This window comes from Delphinapterus leucas, chromosome 16, assembly GCF_059928025.1.
Source record: "Delphinapterus leucas isolate spDelLeu-1000000601 "Yukka" chromosome 16, BTC_Dleu_Yukka2, whole genome shotgun sequence".
Taxonomy (NCBI): Eukaryota; Metazoa; Chordata; class Mammalia; order Artiodactyla; family Monodontidae; genus Delphinapterus; species Delphinapterus leucas.
In genome coordinates this window covers 80,010,495-80,029,965 of record NC_143144.1, presented here as the reverse complement: position 1 = coordinate 80,029,965, position 19,471 = coordinate 80,010,495, and the positions used below count along the sequence as shown (strand labels likewise).

Below are 19,471 nucleotides of genomic sequence, written 5' to 3'. Positions count from 1 at the left end.
GCCCTGAGGCGGGGGAGCTTGGCGTGGTGGCCTCCCTGTCCCGGCACCTGGCGTGGGCTCTGAGTGCGTGGAGCGTTTGCAGAGGCTTTGACAGCAGGAGTCCCCAGGCTGCCCTGCTGTCTTTGGAGGGGCCAGAAGGGTCCTTCTAGACTAGCCCCTCTCTGGTGACTGTCCTGCTGTTTTTGAAACATGCCGGCCCTGCAGCCAGTGTGTGGGGCTGTGATCTGCCTGGTGCCCTGCAGCCATGAGGCTGAGAAGGGGTACCTCAAAATGGTCAGGAACCCAGGCCTTTATGCCCCTGCCTGCTCCCGCCCCAAGCCAGCCTCTCAGCCCCACGGAGCCAGTGCTCCAAAGGCAGGCCCAGTGCATGCAGTGCCCTGCCTGGTCAGCTCAGCACCATACCTGAGTGTGAACACCCACAAGCATGGTGTGACGGTTCCGGCCGCAGCCCACAGACACCCACCCGCCTGCTGCTGCTTCAGCCCAGGGCACCCCAGTGGGCTGCAGCCTTCCCCCCACCCCTTGAGGTCCCAGCCTGGGGGCCTGAGTGAGGGCTGCGGATTTGCTTTAGCAGTTAGTTCCCCTGCTTGCATCGGGGCTGCACCCAGTTCCTGAACCACGGGGTAAGTCTTGTGGGTGCGTGTGGCGGCGGGCGTGGGGCGGGGGGGGGCCTGTTCTGAGTGGCGCTGGGTCTGGTCTGATTCTTCGTGATGGTGCCGGGCTGCTCTGCAGAGCGGCGGGTGGCCTGGGAGTTGTGGCTACAGCAGGTTGGGCTCGCCTCCCAGGTGAAGCCCACGGATAAGGCAGGAGGTGGTCATTGCCCTGCAGGTGCTGTTCTAACCCTCCCCTGTCCCGAGTGGGGTGCTGTGCAGTGGTGGTTCAGAAGATTGATCCTGGTTTTTCTGAGTCACCCCTGGCGGGTCTCCATCGTCTCACCCCCCGGGGTCGCTTCACCCTGTACAAGAGGAGAAGGGGTTATGACAGTGGTGGCTTCCCATGTGCACCCCAAGCCTTTGCTTCCAGCCTCAGCATCACTCTGAGCCCCTCTTTGTCGCCACGGAGAACCTTGGGAGGATGCGAGTCTTCAGAAGCGTGTCTACTGTAAACTAAAATTCTCCAGTTTTCCCTGGCACTGAGAGGAATGTTTTTGTTTGAAAACAAATGTTCTTTGTGCTCTTGATAGAGCTGAAATCTCAAGTTCGAGCGGTGACAGAGAATGTGGCTCAACACCCCGGGGGGCTCGCGATCCTTTCCCTTCACCTACCTCCCGTCTCTGCAGCATCTGCCCCTCGTGACACCGCCACCTGCAATGTGTGCGACTTTGGGCTTCCTTGCCAGGACCCGGCCACCTCTCTTGGCGGGGCAGGGAAGGGGGAATGGGGGGGGGGGAGATGGGATCGGAGGTGCCCGCGAGGGAACGTCCCATCTCCGCAGTTGTAGAAGCTGCCTCGCGGGCAGACTCGGGACCCGGGTGGGGCGGCCGTGTCCCCAGAGTCCCCCCACAGAGGCCCGCCGGGGGCCTGCGATGTTGAAAGATGTAAACGGCATGTCCGCGGTGGCCTTTTCGTTGATCCTGGTCCAATTTGATAAGGGAGCTGCTTCGGGGACATCTGCTGGGCCGTTTTGAAGGCAGTTTTCAAATGTGGACTCTGCAGAAGGAAAATGGGCCCCTGTCCAGCCGTCCTTTGTCTCCAAATGCACTTCACAGCTCATTCGGTCAGCTGACCTGTAATGAGGACAGAAGAGCAGGTGGCTCAGGTCTCTGCCCCTCCTGATGACGTCCGGGCCCACGGCGTGTGTTCCCGGGAGGGCAGCTCCCCTCCAGCGTTCCCTGGAGCCCCGTCCTGAAGGCTTCGGGGCCCAGGGCACCTCACCTCCGGCCCTGACACGATGGGCGAGGTGCTTCCTGTTCAGAGCAGGGAGGGGCTGTGGGCCGCCCGCCGCAGGCGAGGACAGCACCTGGGCAAGTAGAGGGGTCCTCCCCATCTGTAGTGTCACCCCAAGATCCAGGAGGAAGCAGTGGGAGGTTGGAAGGTTGCTGGAGGGAGCTAGGGCCCAGACTGAGCGCTGCGCACTGTCACTCCGTGAGCCTTTCTGGCCAAGCTCGTTAATCTGGCATCCAGCCTGGTCCAGTTCAGAAGGCGTTACAGCAAAGAGCAGAAGCGTCAGCTGAGGGGAAAAGCAGCTCAGCTCTTGGGCTCGGACTTCGGGTCCATGGGGGCTGCAGCCTTGCTCTGTGGGTGCCAGCAGCTTGTCCTCGTGGCATTTGGAGAATCACCCTTAAGGTATGAAGAACAGATTAGGAGTTTCCCCTCAAGAGGGTGGTCAGGGCTATAGAGTTTCAGCCATCAGGGCAGGAGGTCTCAGAGGATGCCAGCCTCACCTCCTCCCAGGCCTTGGGGCACCCCACGCCCATGTATCCTCTTTCCCAGGCCTTGGGGCACCCCAAGCCCATGTATCCGCTTTCCCAGGCCTTGGGGCACCCCAAGCCCATGTATCCGCTTTCCCAGGCCTTGGGGCACCCCAAGCCCATGTATCTGCTTTCCCAGGCCTTGGGGCACCCCAAGCCCATGTATCCGCTTTCCCAGGCCTTGGGGCACCCCAAGCCCATGTATCCGCTTTCCCAGGCCTTGGGGCACCCCAAGCCCATGTATCCGCTTTCCCAGGCCTTGGGGCACCCCAAGCCCATGTATCCGCTTTCCCAGGCCTTGGTCTTGGGCTCTCCACACAGGCACAAGAGCCAAGGAGCTAAATTTCAAAGTTCTAGTGTGAAGGCGGAGACATGGCCCCACTGCAGTCCCTCGTCCCCTGGGCGGGCTGGTGCGGTGCTTTCTCTCTCGTGGACGCACAGATTCTCTCCTCCAGCCTCATCACATCTCGTCCCACCTCCCAGGGCGCAGGGGGGCCCCTAGGCCTGGGCAGTGGCTGCGTCTGCAGCAGAAGGTCCACACTGGGCTGTTCTGCTGCTGGACCTTCCCCCTGGGCTTCAGGCAGAACAGATCAAGCCCCACGAGGAATGGAAATTGTCCCAGCTGCCAGAAGATTTTCTTGTACCACTGGCATCTGCCTCCATCTCTCCAGGCTGCAGTAATCCTGACTTCTAGTCTAGCCCCAGATCCTGTGCTTGGTCATTTCAAATGAAGTGGGTGCTGCAAGACGACTGACTTGCAGCTCGTGGAAGGTTTGTCAGCCTGGATCTCAAAACCTCATCCCCTGGCAGGCGGGGCAGCACATGGATGCTTTCACCCTGGGGGCTGTGTGTCCTCCTGAAGGGGTCACTGAGACCCTGGACCCCAGGGCAGCCCTCGTGGGGTGGCGACACAGCTGCTAGGAAGGGGTGCTCCACGCATTTGGTCCTGTTTTCTGTCCGGTGGAGCTGCAGGTGCTCTCTGCCCAGGCTCCTGACCCGAGAAGATAGAGGAATGCGGGCGCCTTACAGGTGGCCTGGCCCTGCATCCCTGGCTGTGATGCCAGGGGTCCCAAAAGGGACGTTTTGAGCTGGGCCAGCATATGCTCCCTGGACACCTACATCCCTCCTTGGAAAGCGGCTGGACTGGCAGACCCCAGGCCTCACCAGAGGAACGGGGCTGGATCTAGGCCCGCCGGCCCTCTGTGTGCCTGCCCCTCCCACATCTGGCAAACATCCTTCCCCAAAACACCCTCCCAGTGAGGAAGGTCAGTGCCAGGGCCCTTCCTGCCTGAGACTTGGGGCAGTTCTCCCTGCAGTCCTCAGCTGCCGGCCTCCTGGTGCTGGGAAACGCTAGCCCTTCATCTCTATTCCTCACACAGGGTCTGAGGGATCATCTTCACCAGCTGCTCTCAGCCCTGAAAGCTCTTTCAGAAAGCAGGGCGGGCACCTGTCTGCTCTGTTGTCTTTCTGTCAGAGCGGGAGGGTGACTAGGGTCCGCTGAGCAAATGTGGGGCTGGATTCAGACATCAGCTCCATCCTGTCCCAGCCCATGGGCCTGGAAGGTGTTAACTTGCTAATTCTTCTGTCTTGCCTTTAAAAAAAAAAAAAGAAGTAATAACATGTTCATTGCATTAGACTCTTAAAATACCATAAAACAAAACGCCGCTCTCCATTACCCCAGCCCCGGCCTGGGGGGAGGATCCAGGAGGTTGCGTTGCAAAGAGCCTCTGGTCTCCTGGATCCCAGAGACCATCAGGAGCGGGCCCTACACGCTAGCTTCCTGGCGCTGGACGGGGATGGTGGACGGAGCTGGACCACCACTCGCTTCCCAGGGGCGTGGGGCCTGGAAGCACTGGGTGGGCCAGACATGGGGTCAGCAGGGGGCTGGGGGTGAGCCAAGCCCCGGACAGAAGTCCTCCTGGTACGGCTACGGGGCTGGAGGTCCCTGGGCCTCAGAGCCAGACGGTCTGTGTCCTCTAGGTGACAAGCAGGCCTCAGAGACCCACACCTGCCTGGGGCCACACACATAGTCCGTGGCTGAATGGGCCACCTTTGCCACCCCTGCCCCTCAGCTGGGTGGACTGGGAGCCCTGGCGCTTCCCCACAGAACTTGGGGTTCTCATCCCAGTGCCTGGCTCTTGTCGTTTCCAGGGATCGCCGTATGCAACATCCCGTCCGCGGCAGTGGAAGAGACGGCCGACTCCACCATCTGCCACATTCTGAACCTGTACCGGCGGAACACGTGGCTATACCAGGCGCTGCGGGAAGGCACGCGGGTGCAGAGCGTCGAGCAGATCCGGGAGGTTGCCTCGGGGGCAGCCCGCATCCGCGGGGAGACGCTGGGCCTCATTGGCTTCGGTACGTGCGCCTGCTCCGCAGGGACCACCTGGGGGAGGCAGGCCTGGCCCTGGAAGTCGGGGTGCGCTGCAGCTGTGCCTGTGGGAGGAGCTCGCTTGGGCCGGAGGAAGGCCCTTGCCCTTTGCCGAGCTGCCCGGGGTGGGAGGTCAGAGGTCAAGACTGACCAGGGAACTCGCCCAGAGGTAAGATCTGGGCTGCTTCTGGAAGAATGGGTCTGACGTCGGCGGGAGGGCGCCCCCAGGAAGGCGCCGTACTCCCTAACTGCCCCAGGTAGAGGGTGAGGGGCTGGTGGCTGAGTGGAGACGCAGGCAGTGGGCAAGGCCCACCTGCAGGCGCCAGGCGGGGGTGGCAGTGGAGTCGCTGAAGGATTTTTGCGCCAGAAGGTGGCGGGGTCAGGTCAGCAGCTTGGAAAGCTCCCCCAAGAGAGGGGGCATGGTAAGGCCTCCCTCCGCGGTGACACGGCGGGCGGCCCTGGGAGCGCCTGGGGCAGGTTCCTCAGGAGGAGGTGTGCCGCGGTGGAAAGCAGCCTGAATGCCACGGCTGTTGGCGGCACTGGGCCCCGAGTCGAGCCCCGACTCAGCAAACGAGAGCCGGCCGGGTGGGCTTGCTTGTTGCTGAGCCTCAGTCCCACCGCTCACCGGCTCTGCGACCTTGAGGACAGAGCTCGACCTCTCTGCGTCAGTTTCCAATCTGTCAATTGGGAACGAGTGTTACACGGTTGCTGCCTGGAAGCACACGGCTGCGTTGTGACTGCAGGGCTTGGCTTCCAGAAGGCCCCCCAAGCTGCCGGTCAGCCGTCAGCTTGGAGCTCTGTGTTTCCGAATAACTGAGGGCAGGACCTCTGGAACGGCCACAGTGCCTCCTTGTGCCGCAAGTTCCTGTCCAGGAGGCCCGGGTACCGGCTGGAACAAGTAGAAGGAGCTGGGCTTCTTCCAGGAGCGCACATCTTTCCAGCACCCGGGTCTGGGTGCTAAGAGCCCAGGTTTCAGGGGTGATCACACTCAGGGAGCTAATCCTTTCGCCAAAGAGTCTGTCTTCATTTTTCTGGAGTGGAAGATACAATATGACTCAAATGCTGGTGCTCTGTGAGCCGCAGCGCCCTCTGCTGGTGCCCGCGGGGCTTCCCACCGCTCTGGGAAGTGGGTCTTGGAGACGGTTCTTAGAACAACGTGCATTCTTAAGCCGATGCACAGGCCTCAGGTGGGCTCCGGCCAGGGTGCAGAGCCTCACCTTGCGAGTGGCCCGTAGAACACTTGTTTCCAGGGCGTCTGACCGCAGCCATCACAGCAAGTTCTTACGGGGGACGTTTCTACGGCTGTACCCTTTGCCATCCATCTTTTGAAGGCCGGTCCCGTGAATTCCAGCCCTGTTTACTCAAGACTGTAAGCCAAGCACTGCCACAGTCCCGGAGCCCCCCTGCACACTAGGTTTTTCCTTGCTACCTTTCCTGGTCTCTCTGGAGCCTCCCAGAACTGTAGGCAGAGCTGAGGCAGGAGGCGGCATGGTCATACGCGGCCTCACGCCTCTGCTGCCGCCCTGTTTGGGGCTGAAAGCCTCCGCTTGCCTAAGGGTCGGCCGAGAAGCAGCAGCAGAGCCCGGAGTGTGGAGCAAGTTCCTCCAAACCCAGTTCATGCCGCCGCGCAGGGGCCTGGACGGGGTGCTGTCGCGAGCTTGACCCCAGCCCGGGCTGGTGGTGGGTACTGCTCAAGGCCAGCCTCCGAGTTGGGAATAAGCATGAAAAATCTGAAGGGAAAGCGTGCCAACAGTGACAGTATTTTTATTTTATGTTTTTGTTTGTTTATTGGTTTATTTTGCGGTACGTGGGCCTCTCCCGTTGCAGAGCACAGACTCCAGACGCACAGGCTCAGCAGCCATGGCTCACGGGCCCAGCCACTCCCCGGCATGTGGGATCCTCCCGGACCGGGGCACGAACCCGTGTCCCCTGCATCGGCAGGCGGACTCTCAACCACTGCGCCACCAGGGAAGCCCTATTTTGTCTTTTTAAGGCCAAGGCAATTAGGTTCTCCTCTCTGAGGCTGGGTTTTGATCAAGTCAGTAAGAGAATTTATCATCAGGTCTTGCAAAATTTAGTCAGGAAAACCCCATGGCTGAAGTAGAGCCAGTGGAAAGATGAGGGTTCGTGAATTTATGAAAAGCAGAGCCATGGGGAAGGCTCTGGTGACTGGCCGTGACTCCGCCCCGGGCACTGCTGCCGGGACCCCATCTCCTGTGAAAGTGTGTTAGGACGCAGGGGGGAAGGAGGGCAGCTAAAGGCCGGCAAAGCGGGGGGTGGCGGGTGTGCTGGCGTTGGCCGTGAGCCCCAGCTGCCGCGTGGTGGGGGCGCTTGGTTCCGAACCTCGGGTACGTCAGAGGGGGGTCTTCGGGTCACTGCTGCCCTTCCCGCCCCTGCCGTCGTGCTGGCTCCTCTGCAGTGTGGCTGTACTTCCTGGCTCACCGTGTCCAAGTGGTGACACTGAAGAGGGATGGCACGAGGGGTGTGACCGCGGGCGACCCCGCAGCTGTCCCTCCTGATCAGAACGGCCTTATCAGAGCTTTGCCTCCAGACCATGGCGGTGGTGGAAGTGCCGCCCATTTGGATTGCAGTTTCAGCAGGAGGCGGTGGCGGTCCGCCACCCCACCGCCCTCCCGCGGGCTTCCCTTCTTCCCTTCTTCCTCCTGCACATTTGAGTAATGGTTTTCGAGCCAGATTTATTCTGCGCTCTCCCCAAATCAGCCCCTCCGGGTATCATTCACACCATTTTGTGTTCAAGCTGAAAACTGCTCTGGGAAGCAAGAGGCGCCGTCCATGGGGGTCAGCGGGTTTGCGCAAATGACGGCCACTCAGGAGTCGGGGAAGCCTTCGCGTCCTGTTAGGCGACGTCGCTGTCTTAACTTGCTGGAGGCCTGACCCACGCTCCACGTGTGCTCAGAGCCCCACCTCTCAACCAGAGCACTTCCCCACATCCATCGGTGCTCAGGCCAGGCTGCAGTGGTCAGTTTCGATCACTGTTCATGAGCAAACCTGGTGGCAGTTACACAAGAGGACAGCCCCTGTTCGACACTGATAGCAATAAAGAGATGAAGCTCAGGTTAAGAAGCCCACTGTATCAGCAAACAAGTAGGGGAAAGAGAAATACGAAGGAGATGATATCGGTGATGGTTGAGAGCTGGCACGTGGAGTTCACTAGATTGTTCTCTCTAGTTATGTCTGTGTTTGAAAATGTGCCTAATAGGAACCTGAAAAAAAAAACAACTACTCTGGTAGCAAGTACAGGTGATAAGCGCTGCCCTGCTCACCCGGAAGTGTTGGCCCGGCTCCGGCCCCAGTGACCTGGGGAGAAGTGCTGGCCTCAGGTGGCACCAAGCCCTGGGCGTTCGGTTCTCCCAGCACCACCACAGATTGGGTCCAACTGCCAGAAGTGCTGGAGGCAGCAGAGCTGCGGCTGGGTACCACGCAAGGTCCCGGCCTCGGGACGAGCGTCGGCAGGAGGCACGGGGGCCTCGCTCACCTGGACGCTCTCTTTCTGCACAGGTCGCACGGGGCAGGCGGTTGCTGTTCGAGCCAAGGCCTTTGGATTCAGCGTCATATTTTATGACCCCTACTTGCAGGATGGGATAGAGCGGTCCCTGGGCGTGCAGAGGGTCTACACCCTGCAGGACTTACTGTATCAGAGCGACTGCGTCTCCTTGCACTGTAATCTCAACGAACATAACCACCACCTCATCAATGACTTTACTATAAAGCAGGTAAATTGAAATAAATGGTCTCAGACCCTGGAAACGTCTGTCAAAACCAAAGGGGGAATGGGAAACGGTCCAGTGGACACACCAGTGAGCGGAGAAGAAAGTCCCCCGAGGCATCAGCAAGGAGCTGGGCGGGGCCCCCTCCGTGAGATGGGCCGTGGTGAGCGGGGAGGGGCAGGACCCGGCCCAGGACCCAGCTCTGACCAGGCCTGGCCTCCAAGACAGCCAGTTGACAGGTCACGGCTCCCGCCGCCCCAGCTTGCAGCCCTCTATCGGGGTCAGCGGGAGCGGCCCCCCGGCCCCTCGCTGTCACTGAGGCTCCGCGCTCCCTTCCCCCGCAGCCGCTGCGCGCGCATCAAACACCCAGACCCACTACCATCCACTGCCGCGGCTCCCTTCTTCAAACCTGGGTGCAGGCTCCTCCCAAGGCGGCAGCGGCGGCACCCGTTTACCAGCTTTTCCCTCCCCCTCGCAGATGAGGCAAGGAGCATTCCTAGTGAACGCGGCCCGCGGCGGACTGGTGGATGAGAAAGCCTTAGCCCAAGCCCTCAAGGAAGGCAGGATACGAGGGGCCGCCCTCGACGTGCACGAATCGGAGCCTTTCAGGCAGGTTTGGTAGCTCAGGGCTCGCACAGGAACTTGTAGGAGCCCCACTGTGAACTCGGGGCAGCTTCCCAGACGGGTCCTGGGTGGGCACCTGGAGACCAGGTTTACAGCCTCTGCTCTTCTAAGGTCTGTGCTGTATTCTCACCAAGTATAAAAGGGCCAGAAGTTCCCCCAAAGATGATCAGAAAGGGGAGAGGCAGGAAGACAAATGGCGGTGAAGAGCAGGCTTTCCCCGTACTCTGGATTGCTCTGGTTGGAGGCAGGCTAGTCGGCCCTCCCTAGAATTGTCCCTTCTTTCCGAGTCCCTCGTGATGCCTGACGCTAATTACAGTTTTATGAGTATGTTCTTACAGTCCCAACCCTTAGGAAACAGACTGCAGAATCCCCCCCCCCGTTTTATCTGAGTGGCTAGCATTCCACACGGCCAAGGGCTCCCTTTTGACGAGCAGGGCAGGAGTGAGAGTGACGTGCGTTGTTTTCCTCATCTACTGTGTTGTTTGTATGCTCATCTAGCTTTGCTCAGGGTCCCCTGAAAGACGCACCGAATCTCATTTGTACACCCCACACGGCCTGGTACAGTGAGCAAGCCTCACTGGAGATGAGGGAGGCGGCCGCCACCGAGATCCGCCGGGCCATCACAGGTGAGCCCTCTGCCACGCTGGCCGCCTCCGATCCCGGTGACGGACACGCGGAAGGGGGCGTGGGGCTTTGCTGCTGGCAGAGGTGGTCTCTAGGCGTCAAGTTGAAGAAATTCGCAATGAGTTGGGCCCCGTTTCTTTCAGCGGAAACCAATTCCCTTTTGTATTAGCCAGTGCAAGTCTCACAAACCTGGAAGGGGAGGGAGCCCCAGGGGGAGCCTTGGGCAGCTCCCTTCTGTTTGGCTGAAGCCCAGTGTGGTTCAGGCCCTGGAACAAGTCATATGTTGTGGAAATACAAGGGCCGGCCCTTCCTATCAAAGAGTAAGAGACTTGCATTGTAGCTTGTCCCCGCATAACAGAGAAGTATAACATTTAAGTCATTGTGACCTTGAAAAATACCTATGATTACTTTTAATCATCTTATTCCAGGTCGCATCCCAGAGAGCTTAAGAAACTGTGTGAACAAGGAATTCTTTGTCACAACAGCTCCCTGGTCAGTAATAGATCAGCAAGCAATTCATCCAGAGCTCAATGGTGCCACATACAGGTGAGGAGAGGAATGGGCTGAGCCCTGCTCCCTGGGGGAGGGCGGAGACAGGGGACTTGGGGACGTTAAGCCAACCTGAGCGCTAGTAGGAATTACACACTGTCCCCTCCTCTCAGTTCTTCCATGGAACAAACATAGTTTGGGGACAGAGCCGAGAATTGGAATTCCTATTTTAAAGGGGGTGCGGGGTACGGGTGGGTTGTGCATTCCCCAGCGGGTCTGAATCACTGTTCATTCCGAAGCCACGTGAAAACCAGAGGGTTTCTAGGTGAAAAGGTACAGAAAAGGTCATCAAGGAAGAGGGCCTGATTTTGTTTTCTAACTTGAACTTTCTGTCCAAGGAGAGCATTCTGGCCAAAGCCCAGTCCATTTGACGGGCGGGGGGGGGGGGGTGTCTTTGTTTCTCCGTGAAGCAGGAAGTTTGACCCCCAGGGGCACGTGACAGTGACAGAGTTTGGGTGGGACTGAGGCAAGAGAGCCTGCACTGGGGACACGAGCCAGGACCCTTGGAAGGGACCAGGGGTTTTGTCTGTGGTAGTTTTCCATGGTTCTCTTCCCCCAGCATGGCCAGTTGCAGGGAAATAGCTCCTCCCCCATAAAGGAGAGAAGCTGCAGCGTGGAATGCCAGAAGGGACCTTTTGTTCTGCTTACTCTGACCCAGGACTGCCCCACCTTGGCAGTACTGGGCCAGATGTCCCATGCGTTATAGGATGTATAGTGGCAGCCCTGGCCCCCACCCGCTAGATGCCGATAGCACCTCTCACTCCCAACGGTGACAACTAAAAACGCCCCCCAGACACTGCCCGGGATCCCTGGTTTTGAACCACTGCTTTAGGGGGCGATTAAATATAGTCTGTGTAAAAGGACCCATACATGAAAGCTCCTACTCTGGGCAAGGAAGCTAAGCGGTTTCTTCCTAAGTCACATGGCTTTATTTACATGCAGCATGTTCTATTAAAGTCCTACTTGTGTTTTACCCTCATAAGCATTTTCAAGCATCACTTGAGCCCAGCCCAGCACCAGATTGGATTCCCCTGTTTGTCCGTGTTGGTGGCCTACCCTTTAAGGGCCACGTCCTAATTATTCCGGAATGAACAGTGATTCAGACCCCCTGGGGAATGCACAACCCACCCGTACCCCGCACCCCCTTTAAAATAGGAATTCCAATTCTCGGCTCTGTCCCAAGAGCAAGGCTCCTTGGCCCCTTGGAAAACTGCTTGTGCTGGAGGGTTGCAGCTCACAGGGTCCTGTTCATCAGAGTCCTCCTGGACAGTCCCTGACCAGCGTCACTGTAACAGGCCGAGACCCCGTCCCCTTTACCGCAAGTGTGAAGGGTTTGATAACTTGGAGAGGAAGACTAATTCTAAAGCCCCTGCTTCATAAGTATGTTTTGTCCTCAGTGTTTAAATACACGAGTCACACCTGTGCATGATGTCCATGTGCTTGGGCGTGCGCGCGCGCACAGCCATTCCTGTGCCTGCAGGATAAGATGAGGCCACGTTCAGGTGCCCTCCAGGTACCCTCAGAGGGCAGGCATCCTGCCCGTCACCAGCTCACCATCTCCCCTGCTGCTGCCCTGTCCCCACCCACATCCCAGGTTACGGGAGCCGGTAACTAACCAGCCTAGGAAGTCACTTCGCAAGCGTACTTCACGCCCTCTGTTAGGAAATCATTAAAGCCTCTGATATAACTGATGAATACTTTCTAACGCAGCCGGAAAACCTGGAATTTACTGAATAGGCTTTGTTGTTTATGAATTAGATGTCCATGTTTAACTTTTCCATGTAGATTTCTCCTTGCTTTGGAGGTAGGAAGTATGACAACCCATTCCATAAAACAGGCAGAGCAAGAGCTTGGCAGCTTCTGGGGCCTGAACTTAACCGGCCCTTTCTCTTGTGCCCGCCCTCCCTAGATACCCGCCAGGCATCGTGGGCGTGGCTCCGGGAGGACTTCCTGCAGCCATGGAAGGGATCATCCCCGGAGGCATCCCGGTAACCCACAACCTCCCCACGGTGGCACACCCTTCCCAAGCTCCCTCTCCCAACCAGCCCACAAAACACGGGGACAGTCGAGAGCACCCCAACGAGCAATAGCAGAGAGTGACGGAAGGTAACCGTTCAGATACACCTGGGACCAAGAGACAGTGAAAAATAGATGAACTAAGAGAAAAGGAATCTGACAGTCTTTTTAACTGATTCTGGACATACGCATCATTGACGTTGCAGTGTTAAAACTACAAAGGAGCTCGAAGCCGAGACTTGGGAAAACTGAAGATGTCGTCTGCTTGAGGAAGCGCTGAAAAAGACTAGGACGTGATTTATTAACGACCAACTTCTGTTATTGTGTGTTAAGTTTTTCATCTGTGCATCAAATCACAAAGAATAAATAGATCTTTTTCCTTTATCAGTCCCTTGGACACAGCAGGTCCTGAACACCTTGCTCTAGAATGTTGCATCAGGAGTTCCAAACATCAAAATAAAAAATATTAAGAGGAAATCCCCATCCTATGACTCTAGTCCCTTCGGTCCACGGGGGCTGGTTACCTCTTTTGCTAATAGGAAGATTAAATTACTACAAAATGGGGAGAAAACTGTTTGCCTGTGTTAGACAACCGCGAGCATAGGATTGAAGACAGTACAGGCTCCTGTACAGAGAAGTCTCTCCCATCTGAACTGCAATACTGAGCGGGCAAGTTGGTTGTGAGTTCAGTAAAAACCCTCTGATGATGCAAAAAAAAAAAAAAAAAAAAGTATTAAGTTTCACAAGCTGTTTGTACTCAAATATATTTTCTCAGTTTCAGATCCTCAGCTATTTTATTGAGTGGAAAGTCTTGAACTGAAAGGGTTCAAGAAGAATAATGTTGCATTTCCTTATGTCTCAGGAAACACTTTTTATGGTAACTTGTCAGATTGTCTATGAACAAACCCACTTTTTTAGACATTGATAAAGTCTTCTTTTCTTCACGTGATATTTTATACAGGAACACTTCAGGTGTGTTATTAGATGTGACTGATTTTAACAAATCCTATTAGATTTGTATCAACTAGTTACATGTTATATTCATAGTCTTTTGTGAATCATCGCCTTTTTGTTTAAAAGATGGCCTCTTTTGAGCCTTTGTATAGGTACATTCCTGTTTTTGTGACAAAAAACCTTTAAAACTGTCCCAAACAGAAAAATAATGGCTATCAGAAATATGTTTTGTTTTAGTGTGAGTTACCGTTACTGTATTTGTTTATTGTAAAGGTGGACATTTAGCGTTCAGTGCAGTTTTCAATAAAAAGTAATAAAAATTTCTGTTAAGCTCTGAAATTCAAGTACAACTCACCAGTGTAAAAGTTCTCTCCTTGAGATGTTTAAAGGCAACTGCATGTTCAATTAGCCAGTTTCCCAACTCTTGTTATTCCGAGGGTCAAAGATTTACAGTACTTTTCTGTCATCTACCTATTCCATAACCAGACGCAAAAATGCTGATAATTACTTCATGTGACAGTTTAATTGAAAAAATCAAAACTTCACATAAGTCCATCCTTATCAAATCATGCCATCCTTAAGATGAAATAGTGGGTTAGAACTAAGTCAGTTCAAGAAACAAAATTGGTCAAGTTTTAGAATTTTGATTTTAATTTACCCAAAAGCAAAATTATCTGGCTCAAGCATTAATGCAGGAAGGGAGGTGAATCTCAAAAAAAATTTTTTTTAATGATATTTACAAAGAAATGTTGCAAAATAATTAACATCAGCCATTTCCACAGGTTAGGAACTTTCCGTTGATTTTATGGGTCTTCCTCCTCAAATAGCATTAAACCCCTTACTACTTAGCGGTATCTGCAAATGTCAGTCACGTCCAACAATTCCAGGTACCGAACTCCTTTTCAGCCGCCTCCCCCCACCCTTTCCCATTTAAAAGAAGTCATGGCAGCTTAAAGCATCACCCTCCTCACTCATTTTAAGGTGGGGGCCCCACCCCAACTCTCCCATGGAAATTACACTGAAACCACCCGACACGGAGAGAGATCCTGGACAGAGATACAGCAAATGGTTACTGACCTATCACTCCGGGGAGCAAAGTGGCAGCTCAAGATCATCTTCACGACCACTTGTCAAACAGGCAATCAGTGAGGGGGTGACGTATGCACAAAAAGGAGACCCCAACCGACTATGCACAGCAATAGTCCCTTAACACAGACTAAGTCTGTGACACGATGAGCCTAAAAACCAAAAACATAAAAAGGTCCAAATCCATGGTGTACTTGGGTTTTGACAGAAAACACCACACTGTATTCTCCCTAGAAAAAGAACCATAAAGTCCATACAGTTAAAGGTATTACTGTCCGGAGTCAACCAAAAGACATACAGTATCTGTCACCCTGCCATATATAATCTGAGAAAGGACTGCAAACTCTATCTTGGGACAACAGTTATGGCTGTTTGATAGTTCAAGAGCTTAACACAGCATTGATTCACCAAAATGTTGGCCTTTACCAGCCAATCTGCTGTGAAAACCATTTAAAGCCCCATCCCTGTCTGGAGCCTAAGAAATGGAGTCATATATATATATATAATTCTTTCCCACAGGGAAGAATGCTGTACCTGTTAAACTAGATGTGGTCAGGGTCACTGATCTATAAATAAATAAATAAAGAGGCACCTCAGGGGACACACCACGCAGCAAACACAACACACGGAGGCTAAGGCTAAAGACTGAGCCTGCAGTTTTCTAAACAGCACTGACTGTAATGTAGACCGTAGCAACTAGATGCTTTTCCCTCAAACATTTCTCTTCGGATTCTTCAACTGGGAGAGCAGTTTTTGCTTAACAGCAACTAGAACAGGATGTCTGGCCACTAAAGAATTCTCTCCCTATATATGGAGAAAAGTTTATAGGGATGCTGTGCTATGTAATTAGAATGGCAGCCTTCTAAAAACTTAATTAATTCTGTCCAAAATGAAAGCAAACCATAGAGTCAATTTGTAAGAAAACAACCATTTGAAACAGTAACATACACATTACATCAAAATTCATTCATATGGAATCAAATTGCAAATATTTTTCCTGCAAGTTGTAGCATGCAGCAAAAGCGATCATCCTGGGAACACGTTTCAAGGAGTGTTCAGAGAGGGAAGAAAGAACTAGAGAGATGACATCTTATAGGTAATTTTCTATTTTTAGTATTCCAGCATCAAATCTGAGGTTGTGCACATTTCAATAGCATCTAAACAGAACTTAGAAGAAATCAAGAAGTAAATATTTCAAGGTTTTCACAGCCTTTTCATCAAAGGGAAGGAAAAGTGTGTGTGTGTGTGTGTGTGTGTGTGTGTGTGTGTGTGTGTGTGTGTAGGGCTTCTTGCCAAATTCCTTGCCACATCAATAGTCTACAAAGTGCTTACCAGGACACTAAGTCTTTTTGTGTTCCTGAGATAGGTCTGAAATTTTTACCCAGTTTTGAATGTATACCTGAAGTGGTCAAATAATACTTTTTGTAGAAAGTTTTCCTACCTAAGATTATAGTCTTAACTTTAAATAAGAATGGCCACAATTAACCAACATGCAAAAATTCTCAGACTACTCACTGAGAAATTCATTATACAATGCATTTACCGCCTTACTGCGTTCTTAAATCTTTATTCTATACTGAACTGATATTCCCAATTAGCCCAAGCAAAGGCATGCCTTTCTAACACAATTTGCTTAAAGCAGAGTTGATGATAAAAGACAGTTAAGAATCCACAGACTCTATGCATGGCAACCTGGGAGAGTATAACATTGTCAAGAGTCAAGTGGGCGAACTTCACACAGTTCATTCAGTTACATACGAGTGGGCCGGCTCCCCCGAGCACTCCCCCGCCAGCACTCCCCTCACTTACATCCACCGAATAACTATTCACAAAGAGACTGCTGCCCAGAGTCTGGTAGAAGAAGCCCCATCTTAAGGGCACTCTTCCAAACAAATAAATACCTAAACACTGAAAAGGGGCACATCAGAAACTTTTAAAAAGACAAAATAATAGAAACCAAAACCCTTTCCAAAACAAGGGAACGATGTCTATGCAAAGTTCACTCAATAAAAAATCCTTACTTTTCTTACAGTTTGTTCCTTAAAGATTTTATTTTATTTTATTGGGCACAACAGGAACTAAATTATTAATAAAAATAAAAGCTTGTTTTTATGTTTTGCTGTGGGTAATTTGTACAAAAAGTTTCCAAATCTCTAACGAGCTCTAGTGAGATATAATGTAAAACGGATCTTTTAAGATGCAAGTAGAATGCCAGGTTCTACTTAAAAAAGAATTATCTCAAAGGAACAAAGAGTGATCTGCCACGTGCTTTTGGAGGTGCCCATGCTGGAAAAAACTTCTCAATAATATGAAGATGCTGGTACAACTTTGCCTATTACACAACTTCTTACACAACCACATGCGTTACATTTATAGACAGATTTACAACTTGAAAGGAAAAAAGTTCTGTCTTAATAAAATTCATTTTTTACAAACTGTAGTCCAAAGTTCTGTCTCCTCACAGCAGATGCATCGTCTCCACTGGGTGTGGGTCAGAAAAACCCTTCCAAGCAGATCCTGCCAGATCTGCTTCATTCCATGCCGTGCACTCTGCCTGGAGCACCGCAGCAGCGTGGAGGTCACTACAGAGCTGGTACCTTGCTCTTCTGCTCTTTGATTATTTTCATTCATCTTCATCATCTTCGTCTTCCTCCCCATCAGACAGGGATGTACAAGGCCGGATCTGTCGGTAGCGGTCAAGCCATTTTTCTACCATTTGCGTGACCAGAGGGTGATTTCGCCGCCGAGAGCTCTTCTGCATGGCCACGAGAACTCCTCCCTCAGTCACACAGCAGTCCAGCCACTCCCTGAGCAGCTTTTCTTGCTGTTCCTCATTACCTAGCTTTTAGAGGAATGTGAAGAAGAGGAAAAATAACACAACAGGTCAGAGACTTGACAGGAAAAATTTAACAGAAACCTACAGCTGGTATGATTAATGAAAAAGGCCAGAGCAACAAAGTGTTTCAACATGGTTTCCACCTCTCATCAATTTTATGTTTAAAACCCAGTTTCCTGTGGTTAAATAGAAAAAAACATCTATGGGAAAATTCACAGAAAAACCTAGAGGGAAGAATAGCCTAGTAATAAGTTAATTTGTTTGATATAATAGCAAAAAGCAAATGTTATCTAATAAGCTGATCCTTGCAGCTTCAAACAGAACAAGGTAAGTTTACTCAGAAAGTTATGTATATAGGCTCAAGGTACAAAAATTATCTGAACTTTTTTCTTAATATCATGGTTATAAAAAGTTTATAATTATTACTAGTATATGAAATGAAAGACCAATAATTTTATAAGAATTTGGGCTGGAGCGCTCTTTTACACATTCTCGCCACCTCCCCTGCCTGGCGTGCACCACCTGCTCCCCCGCAGCTCCAGTGACCTCCCACCTGCTCCTGTTCCCACCACTGCCCAGGTATCGAGTCTCAACCGAGTTGCCAGTATTCCTCTTCTGGGCAAACTGGTTGTTGGCTCCCCAGCTTACCCAGAATAAAGCCAAAGATTTAAAAGACCGTTGACGACCCCATGCCACCCCTTAACCTCTCAGCCTCGTCTCTCCCCGCTTGCCCAATCCCCACAAACCACACTGCCTTGAAGTTCCCTCTACCTACAACTCTCTTCCCCCAGATTCTGCAAGACTCCTTCCTCTTTCAGGTCGCAATTCAGGCGTCACCTCCTCAGTGATGCCTTACCTTGGGCCCCCGGTGGCCCCCTCATCCCCCCCCTTTCCCCCTCACCCCATCTTTTTATCTCCTCAGCACTCAGCACTACCTGAGGGCTAGGACTTTGGTCTTCACTGCTTTATCTCTGCAGAACACATCCTACACAGCAATTCTGAAAAGATAAATTTCAAAGTCTGTCTGACCAGGATTTATAGAAAGTGACAATTACTACGACCTAGTTCAAAATTGTAAGTGGTAGTACAGATAATACCACACCTGAAAGACACACTAGGCTGGGTTCTGGTACAGTGCTGCTACTTTAAGTAATTAATACAAGAAACAGGCTTCTTACCTCCTGAGCAGAAAGGAAGTGCACATGGAGTAACTTCCTTTCACTGTCAACCAGAGGCAGAAATGTAATGGTGACATCGTCATCGGTGTTCAGGTTAGCACCAGCACCTCGGTTACCATAGCCATCATTTTCCATGGCAACCAAAGCAGAGAAGTGGCCCCTTGTATAGCCCAGAGCAATCGGACTTTTCCAACAAAAACTCTGTTCCCACAACAAAGGCAAATACACACCTGGAAAGAGGGAAGAAAGTCACAATGAGATTTTCAGGATGTGACTGCAATGTGCATTAAAATAATAAACAAGAAAGCTCCAAAATACTCATGATAATGGCTTACCTTGAAACCGAGTATATCCCAAAGTTTCTCCCCGGAAACTTTTATAATATTTTACTCCATAAACTATAATTGGTCGTCTAAGAATATGTGCAAGTACAAAAATGTGGGTCTGTTCCAAACTTGCTCCAGGCTGTACAGAACAAAATAAAAGAAAGTAAATTTTCTTTAAGACATTTATTACCACCCCGGAAAACTGATGTGTATAACACAATGCTACCCTCCTTCATTATTACTCTATCTCAATTCATTTAAAAAATATAGTAATACTACTGTCCAACTAAAGAGTTTGATTCCTCAAATAGCAAAGTCCAATAAAAGAAATCTGCAAAGTTTATGTACAGGTATCCTTCATTATCCAAACTCAAGAACTGAACAGATTTGTTTAAATACTGATTTCAGAAACAAGAGATTCAGACAGCAAAGGAAGCTTGATTTATATAACTGCCTTCTGGTTAAGTTACTTGTGAAAGTACTACCTACAACAAGGTCCACCCGAAGTAAAAAGAACTTCGTTATTTCACACAAACATAAATGGCTGCAAATGGCTGCATCACCTGAGGCAAGAATATGCAACAGGTCTCCCTTCCCCCCATGATGATTCTGACAGCACCTTTACAGGAGGTACATGTCTCAGATGTAGAACAGTCACTGTGAACCCTGCCCAAATGACCCAAAGGCAGAAGGTGCTTCCCTCAGAGGGCACTAATGAATTATGACGCTTCTGCAAAGAAAAGAAGTGGTTTGTTGTGCATATATTTGA

At 51.9% G+C, this 19,471-nt stretch overlaps 2 protein-coding genes across 13 annotated transcripts in view; one reads left to right on the top strand and one right to left on the bottom strand.

Annotated features, from left to right (window-relative positions):
* CTBP2 (C-terminal binding protein 2) overlaps window positions 1-13,626 on the top strand; it is a 162,414-nt gene extending 148,788 nt beyond the window's left edge. For all 6 annotated transcript variants that reach the window (XM_030759224.2, XM_089898332.1, XM_022568487.3 and 3 more), the window contains 6 exons: window positions 4,562-4,768; window positions 8,301-8,515; window positions 8,988-9,118; window positions 9,632-9,759; window positions 10,186-10,303; window positions 12,216-13,626. In XM_030759224.2, the coding sequence (XP_030615084.1) occupies window positions 4,562-4,768; window positions 8,301-8,515; window positions 8,988-9,118; window positions 9,632-9,759; window positions 10,186-10,303; window positions 12,216-12,396 (980 nt within the window). In that variant the 3' untranslated portion in view covers window positions 12,397-13,626. The remainder of the gene's footprint in view (window positions 1-4,561; window positions 4,769-8,300; window positions 8,516-8,987; window positions 9,119-9,631; window positions 9,760-10,185; window positions 10,304-12,215) is intronic.
* A 278-nt stretch (window positions 13,627-13,904) lies between these two features.
* ZRANB1 (zinc finger RANBP2-type containing 1) overlaps window positions 13,905-19,471 on the bottom strand; it is a 68,867-nt gene continuing 63,300 nt past the window's right edge. For all 7 annotated transcript variants that reach the window (XM_089898329.1, XM_089898323.1, XM_089898324.1 and 4 more), the window contains 3 exons: window positions 18,712-18,841; window positions 18,377-18,606; window positions 13,905-17,204 (listed from right to left, as the gene is read on the bottom strand). In XM_089898329.1, the coding sequence (XP_089754455.1) occupies window positions 16,986-17,204; window positions 18,377-18,606; window positions 18,712-18,841 (579 nt within the window). In that variant the 3' untranslated portion in view covers window positions 13,905-16,985. The remainder of the gene's footprint in view (window positions 17,205-18,376; window positions 18,607-18,711; window positions 18,842-19,471) is intronic.